This window comes from Crotalus tigris, unplaced genomic scaffold (assembly GCF_016545835.1).
Source record: "Crotalus tigris isolate CLP2741 ecotype Arizona unplaced genomic scaffold, ASM1654583v1 scf7180000024345.2110221, whole genome shotgun sequence".
Classification (NCBI taxonomy): domain Eukaryota; kingdom Metazoa; phylum Chordata; class Lepidosauria; order Squamata; family Viperidae; genus Crotalus; species Crotalus tigris.
This window is the reverse complement of record NW_024100514.1, coordinates 979,141-987,621: the sequence shown is the minus strand read 5'-3', so window position 1 is coordinate 987,621 and position 8,481 is coordinate 979,141. Positions and strand designations below refer to the sequence as shown.

The 8,481-nt window shown below is 37.5% G+C and overlaps 1 protein-coding gene across 2 annotated transcripts in view; it reads right to left on the bottom strand.

The window, feature by feature from the left end:
• Positions 1 to 1,741: 1,741 nt before the first annotated feature.
• PECAM1 (platelet and endothelial cell adhesion molecule 1) overlaps positions 1,742 to 8,481 on the bottom strand; it is a 62,022-nt gene continuing 55,282 nt past the window's right edge. For both annotated transcript variants that reach the window (XM_039326771.1, XM_039326772.1), the window contains one exon: positions 1,742 to 4,655. In XM_039326771.1, coding sequence (XP_039182705.1) covers positions 4,626 to 4,655 — 30 coding nt within the window. In that variant the 3' untranslated portion in view covers positions 1,742 to 4,625. The remainder of the gene's footprint in view (positions 4,656 to 8,481) is intronic.

Sequence of the window (8,481 nt, the reverse complement as noted above, 5' to 3'; positions counted from 1 at the left end):
TTGCTTAGAGAAGATGAGAACTTATTAAAACAAATAAAAGATCAAAGACGAACTCATATTAAGAGAATTTATGGGGTGTTAGTAGAACTGGATTCAGAAGCAGAATTAGTTAAAGAATGCATGGTTAAATGGGCACAAAATTTTGATGAACCGGTTCCATTAGATATCTGGGAAATTATTTGGGTGAGGAATGTTAAATTTACACAAGCCCAAAATTTAAGGGAAAATTTTTACAAAATGTTTTACAGATGGCACCTTGATCCACAAAAAATGTCTCGTATGTATCCTGACTTACAGCCTAAATGTTGGAGATGTGGAAGTTTGGATGCTACTTATTATCACATCTAGTGGTCATGTAAAAATATAAAAGCTTTCTGGATTAAGATATGGTGGAATATCCAAAGAATTTTTAGAAGAAGGGTAAAATTTACCCCACAATTGTTTTTGTTAGGTATTGTTTCTGATTGTGACACTAAAGAGACTATATTGATGTTAAATTTAATCACAGCGGCAAGGTTGTTAGTAGGGCAATGTTGGAAGAAGGAATCTTTGCCTACTTTGCAAGAGTGGTTTTTTAAAGTTTCTTATTTGGCGGAAATGGCAAAGATTTCGGCTTTCTTGAAAGATCAATTGCAAGAGAAGTATTTTCTGGTATGGAAAAAATGGATAGACTTTATACAATATAAGTTGGACATAAAAAAATATTATTTAGTTTTTCAATAACTTATACTTAAAGTTTAAGATATTTTATAAATTTTCTTTTTTTTAATTTTTTTTCTTTTTTTCATTTTTTTTACTATTTCTTTGTTTTTCTTTCTTCCTTTCTTGTATTTATATATATATATATATATATATATATATATATATATATATATTATTGTTAACTATTTTACAATTTGTTTAATTAATGTATCTAGATTTGCTTATGGTTAATATTTGTTTTAAGACTTTTTGAAAATTTTTTAATTAAGCCTGTATTCAGCTCTGGGAAGGTCGGGGGAGGGCATGGGAGGGTTGGGGGGGTTTGGGGAAGGGAATTGTATTTTTTTGTAAAATTTAAAAATTTTCAATTAAAAAAAAAAAGACTGTATATTTCAGTGTTGAATCACACTGGGGATCTTAAAGACTCTGTTATGTCCTGGGCCTGTGATTAACAGAGCAGGTGCAGGAAGCTGCAGAGAGACCTGGGCAGACCACGTGGCTGCCCGGGCCAGACAGGCTGTCGCCAGCCTATTGCGCACACGCAAAGCGGGAAAATACGTTGCATTTATTGACTGACGCTGTTCCCTGCAAAAGGGTATAAAAGGGATCAACGCCATTTTTGTGTTGTTCTGTTGAAGATTGAATAAAGAAGCAACTGTTGTTACTCCTGCCTCGTCTCAATGCCTTACCAATGCACAGAACAGAACACTCTCCTTCATAAGTTTCCATCAGTTGCTTCTTGTCCTGCCTTCAGGTGCTTTGGAAAATAGGTTGACCCCCCTCTTCTTTATGGCTACCCCTTAGATATTGAAAGACTGCTATCATTGTCACCCCTCGCCCTTCTCTTCATTATCCAGTTCCTGCAACCTTTCTTCATATGTTTTAGTCTCCGGTTTCCTAATCAGATAATAACAACTGCATAATAATAATCAGATAATAAGATCTTCAGGGTGTCTACAAAGCCCACTCCCATCTCCATTTTAGTATTTCCAAGCTCACACCTATATTATGAGTAGGAAAGAAAATGATTCTTCACAAATGACATTTAAATTATTTCTTTAATGAAATACCACATCAAATTATATAGAATATCTGAATAGGAAAGCACGGTGTGGATTTTGTATGCACATCAAGAGGGATGTTGCAAAGACTCTGCAGCATGATTTCATCTTGTTCTTTAAAAGCTGGGATACTGTATTTTAATACTATTTTGCTAAGGATGACCTAAATAGATTCACTTTTTCTATGAGTCAAAATACAGTTTCTTGAAACATGGATACTGTTCTTCATATTAGAACTGATGTTACAAATCTACAGAGATCATGAGAATAATCACAATATTTGTTTACAGAGCATTTAATAGAAAAAAATAACACTTGACTTTATGGTACATTAGGACTTATTCATGCATTTTTCTTTGTTATGTTGGAGTGTGTGTATGTGCTTGTTCCTAAACACTAATAAAATATGAATTGATCTGAGATATCATGAAAACAGAGTTGGAAAGATCTTGTAGATCATGAGGTCCAACCTTCTGCTGAGTTCAGGAGATCCAGAGCTACAGCTCCTTAAATGTTGGGCTTACATCTGCTTGAAAATCTCCAATAAAGGAGAAGCTACTGTCTGTCTCCATAATTGATTTAATTATGAACTGCTTTTACCACTGAGGCATTTATCTTGATTTTTAAGCAACTTACGGAGAACTTGTAGAATTATTTTTGAGGATTTGTTCTCTGCTTTCTTTCAACATAGCTAATCCTGAGTTTGTACTGGCACAGCAGATTAAGCTGAAATCGTTCTTGTCTTTAACTCAATACAATGCACTTAAATGAAAGTCACATGGAATACTTATTATAAATTAACATCTGATTCCATTCTTCCCATCAGTTAAAACTGAGGTAAACTTGAATAACAAAATTTCACTTAGATTTGCATGTGGATAATTTATTCTAGCAGTAAATTGCCATCAAGAGTCTGCTCTCCAGAGATTTGATCCTCAGAAGAAGCAATGGCAAAAAAAGCAGCTTATATGCAAATATGGTCTAAGGATTGTTTCAAGAAAGTAAGACAATGTTGGAAAACTTGTGGTTCTCCAGTCAGGATAAACAACCATTCCCACAGGCCCAGCCAACATGGCAGAGAATCAAGAATGCTGCAATTGTCATAGAGCCTCTGGTTTATGCAAAGGCTACCTTGGAATAGACTGAATGGACATCAGCTAGTCATGCCAACTAGCTAGTCTTCCATTTATTTTCATGTAACTTTTGAAATAACAACACATGCACATAGTCACTGCATCAAGATCCTATGAACACTGATTATGTTGAATGTGCATTGGGGAAACAGACAGGAAATAGGCTTCTGATACTGTTTTGTTCCCATATTTGTTTAATATAATATTTGTGCACTGTGGCAGTATTATATACAGTATGTATCACTTAATCTTGGCTTATTGAATATGTCATCATAGGCTGGGGGTGATGGCTTAGCACAGCAGTGGTGAACCTATGGCACACATGTCAGAGGTGGCACTGAGAGCCCTCTCTGTGGGCACACGTACCGTTGCCCCAGCCCTACCTTCTCTCATGGCCCCCTCCTCACCAGCAGCCCCCCTGGAGAATTGCCCCTGGGCACGGTCCATGCAAAGCAGCGCAACCAAGGACAAGGTAGCCAGGCAGCGGGGGCAAGACTCCGCCCTTGTGCCCCGTCGTGCACAGATGCTGCTGCGGGGCACAGGCAGAGGGCGTGGCCACCATGGCGCTGCTGGATTGCCTGGGTGATCTGTGACGGGCCATGGAGATGGTGGGTGGCCCAGCGGGCAGGGCGGAGCAGAGAAAGGGATAGGGGTTGGGTTTGGGGCACTCGGTCTCTAAAAGGTTCACCATCACTGGCTTAGCATATTGTGGGAATCAAATCATTGTGACTTAGGAAACCATGATTAAGTAAACCATGCCTTAGTGTGATGTGTACATTTAACAACACTATCATCATTATTGTCAGGCCTTGGTTTTTCTAGGCATAACCAAACAGCTCACCAGTTATGAGGATTTTAGAGTTCAGAGAAGTTATTTGAGATTATTTGACAAATGGCAATTAAAATTCAAGGCTGCACAGCAACTGATTAGTCTCTTGGGGAAAAAAACCAAACTCTTTGCACAGATGTATTTATTTAAACACTATTGTCAGAATGGCATTTGGTTCTTACGGGACATGTTTAGCTCTGAGGAGTCAGATGTAATAGGAGAACTATTCATTAGAGCAAACAATAGCTAATTGCACATTTCAAATGGCAACTCCTTTAAGGACATTTTTATGGTCCATTGGAAACGGATATTTGTGACAGGAGACAGGCACATGAATAAACATTTCTTACCACTTATCTGGCCAAGGAGCACAGAAACATTTCATTGATGGTGCAAAAGTGACATGAAACGTTACACAACATTTTGCTTTCCCATGTGAAAGACGTTTTTGTGTAGATCACATTTCAGTCTGGAAGCCACTGCTTTGAAATGTTGATACCAGCAGTGTTTGTGCCTGCAAACTCATTGCCAGAATGCTTGCATGGTTTTCTGGGACAGGGAAGTCACCTCTAGAAAATGTATCTGGCAGGTATATTTTCTGGCTTGAAAGATTCAGAACAACCAACTGAGATGGCAAATACTTCTTGTAAATACGTGCTTCCACTTAGAATGGCATTGAAGAAAATATGGAACATTTGGAAAGTATGCCTCACTATGTTATGAGATGGCAATGGCAGACAGCAAAAGTACTGTATACTGTGGATGCTCGGTTCACCCCACAGGGGTTACCAACCACTCAAGCAAAGTGCGACTTCTGAAAGCACCTAAATGCTGCAGAATAACTGGAACTGGTAAGACATCCTCCATCTTGTTTTCATGGATTTCCTCTGCCACCTTTTCCTAAGTCCCGTCAGGAGAAGGTTCTATTCTCTGCAAGCAATGAGATTACAACATTATAAGAACTAATGAAACATAGCACGCACAATAAATGCACCATTTCTTTGAATGGAAACCTCCATTCTGTGAAGTAACGCATATTCACCACTGATGGCCTTATCCTTTAGCACCAGGGGTTTCCAAACTTGGCAACTTTAAGACTTGTGGACTTCAACTCCCAGAATTCCATGCTCTAGCATACTATGTCTTAATATTGCATATATCACAAGCTAGGTTCTTGGTATATGAAGAAGTTTAGCCTTTTTGTATCATATGTCCTCAGCTTCTACACGTTGGCTTTATACGTTGATCGAGTGTTTGACAGAAAGAAAAACTTGTCTCTAGATTTTCTCCACATCATGCAAGTTTTTAGAAATCACTACCATGTCCCATCCTCTCAGATATTTGTTTTCTATTATAAAAATCCCCAGCTTTACTCATAGTGTAAGTTCAAGTGTAAAGTAAAGAAGTGCACTTTGATTATATACCTATGATTTATATGGCCACCCATCTTGCTGCGGCACCACATAACACCACATAAAAACACAGTATCAAATAAGCATCAGTAAACAACAGTGTATAAAGACAATAATGGCAATTGAGGGCAAAACCCAATCAACAACAAAATGGCAAGATTTCAAGGGCACCAACTAGCCTCCCAACCCCCATGTCTGGGAATATATTAATTTTTTAAAAACTTTGTGAAAAATTGGATGATCTGGGCCAGTCTAATTGTGGAGAGAATATTGTTGCAAAGGCCAGATCCTGCAACAGAAAAGATCTGCTTTCTGACTCTTGCTCGATAATCAACAGTACCGCAAGTATGCCTCTCCTGTCAAGCAACAGAATGGGTAGAAACAATCAAAAAAAGATAGTCCTACATGTTACTCCAGATTTTTGATTCTAGTTACCACTTTCTACATTTTTACATCTCTACAATAATTTTTTGAGGTTTAATTAGGAGATCAGTACATCATATTTTAAGTGGGACTGTATTCTAGATTGCATAAAGAGTCATTTACTGAGACAGGTGGCTATAGAAATCAAACGCATAAATAAAAAAGCATTACAATGCTGACAGTTTTTATTTTATTTTCTTAATGGCCTCTAGTACAAAATTGCCCTTTTCACCAAACAACTGAACAACTGTACAGTCAGTGTTTTTACTGAGCATCCTATCCAGATCTTTTTTCTAATTAGTCATTGCTAACTCAAAGTTTGTCAGAGCAAAGATCAGTGGTGGCGAACCTATGGCACAGGTGCCAGGGGCGGCACTCAGAGCCCTCTCTGTGGGCACGCACACCGTCACCCCAATCCTAGGCCTTCAGCTGGGTTTTATAAACCCTTTTTGCTTTAGGCCTCCACCGCCATGTGCAAAAAAAAAAAAGGTTCAATCAATCAGTCAATTTGAACTTCTTGCGGGGAAAAAAATATCTTGCAAAGTTGGAATTGATTGATTGAACTTTTTAGTCCCACCCAGTCTGCCGTTACTACCACAGCCACGCCCAGCCAATGGGCCACACCCAGCCAATGGGCCACACCCACCCGGTACCCAACGATGTATAAGTGGGTTTTGGGTTGCAGTTTGGGCACTCGGTCTCTAAAACGTTCGCCATCACTGGCATAGATGTTTACTTCCGATACGCAGGATGCTATATTTTTTAAAATTCAATTGTATTAGCCATTTTAATACAAAACAATACTCCAATCTGAAGAGACCTTTCTGGGGTACTAAATGTCTTTTAACCATCCTGAGACATCTTATATTGTTAATAAATTAGTTCTCCAACATCTCTGAATTTGACTAATTATAAACAATTTCAAAGCACCAATCCAATGCTGGAATACCTGTTCTGGACGTTTTATTTTATTTTACTTTAACTTTCTCTTTCATCAACTACTCATCGATCCAAAAGAGCACCTCCCCTTTTATCTCACAATCACTAAATTTGTTGAGGAGTCAATGGTGTCACGAAGATTTGAAAGTTCAAATACAATAATAATGTCTATAGATCATATCCATCTACACAATTACTTTCAAATCCCCTTGTTGTGCTGTGTGGATATGCCCCAATACTTCCATGTAGGTAGCTTTTCAATTTCATTTTAATACTTTTTCTACACATGCTACCATCTATTTTCAGATTCTCATTGTCAGCACACATTCATAGCCAAATGAACAGATATTTACCTGGGAGTAACATCATTTGTCATTTTAGGGATTGTTACTTTGTAATAGAGAAAGAAACTTGTACATTCCAACAGCACTATGAGTTGCGTCATTAAGAGTATATAAATACGGATTTATAAGATATATATCCAATTACTATCCTAGAATTTTAATTTTGGGTGTTTGGGTATTTCCTAAGTATCTCACATTACCATTTTTAACATTTTCTTTGAAATGGACAATATAAAGTAAGTTTACATCTTCTCATTTTGCCATTTAAAACATATTATATATTGTAAGTACTAAGAGCTCAATAAAACAAACAAAGAAGATATCTACACAAGAAGGTAAAAAGAGTGAAGGAGCATCGTCTATGAAATCAAGCTGTATTTCTGAGGCAAACCAAACAATACCAAATTAGTATTTTACGAAGTAGCTCCCTTATTGTTAAGATATTTCCTTTTAATATGTTTTCAGAAAGTGGTGGTAATATTAAACAGTACAGAAAGATTGCCAGTTCTGATTCCAGGAAGGAAACCCACACCCAGTTCCTTTCTGAGTAACTCAAAATTTGCCCATGAAACTTTCTATTCTAGCTTGGGATAGTTTACATTATGAGTAGCATGCCTCAGGAAGAAACTCAATCATCCAGGATTCTGAAATGGATAATGGCAAAGAATAGTTCTGTGAACTTCTGTCTTATGTCCACTGAAAAGTAGGATGACATCTCTTAATATAACTCCCAATACCTACATAGTTCACATTTGCTTCGAGTTTCATTATACTTTGAAACTCTCCTAGTTTAGTTTGATTTCAAATAACAAAAATAACGGAAATTTAACAGGGAGTACAAATTATATGAATGGCTATTGACCAGCGATGCTGATTTTAGTACATTTCAGAGCATCTTCTAAACAGGTTACTTTAACTCGTATAAATTGCAACATTTGTGTGTAGCCAGTTTTAACTACACAATTAATTTTATTTTGCATAAATCTCAAATGAACAAAAACTCTGCTGGGAATTGGTAAGGATGCAGTGAAGGAATTGTATGCATCCATTTCAGTACTCATAAATACCAGATGGATAGTGATGTTAGTTTGTTGCTGCTAACATCTTAAGGGATTAAACCAGCCATGTTATAAATTCTTATTAATTATAATCCACTTCATCAGGTGTACATGAAACCTACAATGTTTAAGCCACTTCCTTGCTTCTGATGAGGAAAGGCATGTTTCATATTTGCAAGTCGAGGAAGCACTAGCCAATGAGGCTTGCCCTCTCAGGATGGTACTAAATATCTCTAGAGAATTGATTGGTTGACAGAGAACCAATCAGAACTTGCTTGCTAGTCAATAATTATAAGCCTTATTCTGTCTTCTCAGGTATGGGTCTAAACTAGGGGTAGGCAACCTTGGCTCTTTTATGATTCGTGGACTTCAACTCCCAGAATTCCTGAGCCAGCCGTGCTGAGGGGAAAGGGAGAGATTTCCAAGCTGAGCCATGCTGGCTCAGGAATTCTGGGAGTTGAAGTCCACGAGTCATAAAAGAGCCAAGGTTGCCTACCCCTGGTCTAAACTCACATAACTCTTCCTGATCTTAAAAAAAAAGAAAGAAAAAGAAATGTATCTTTTTTCAGTGTTTCTATAC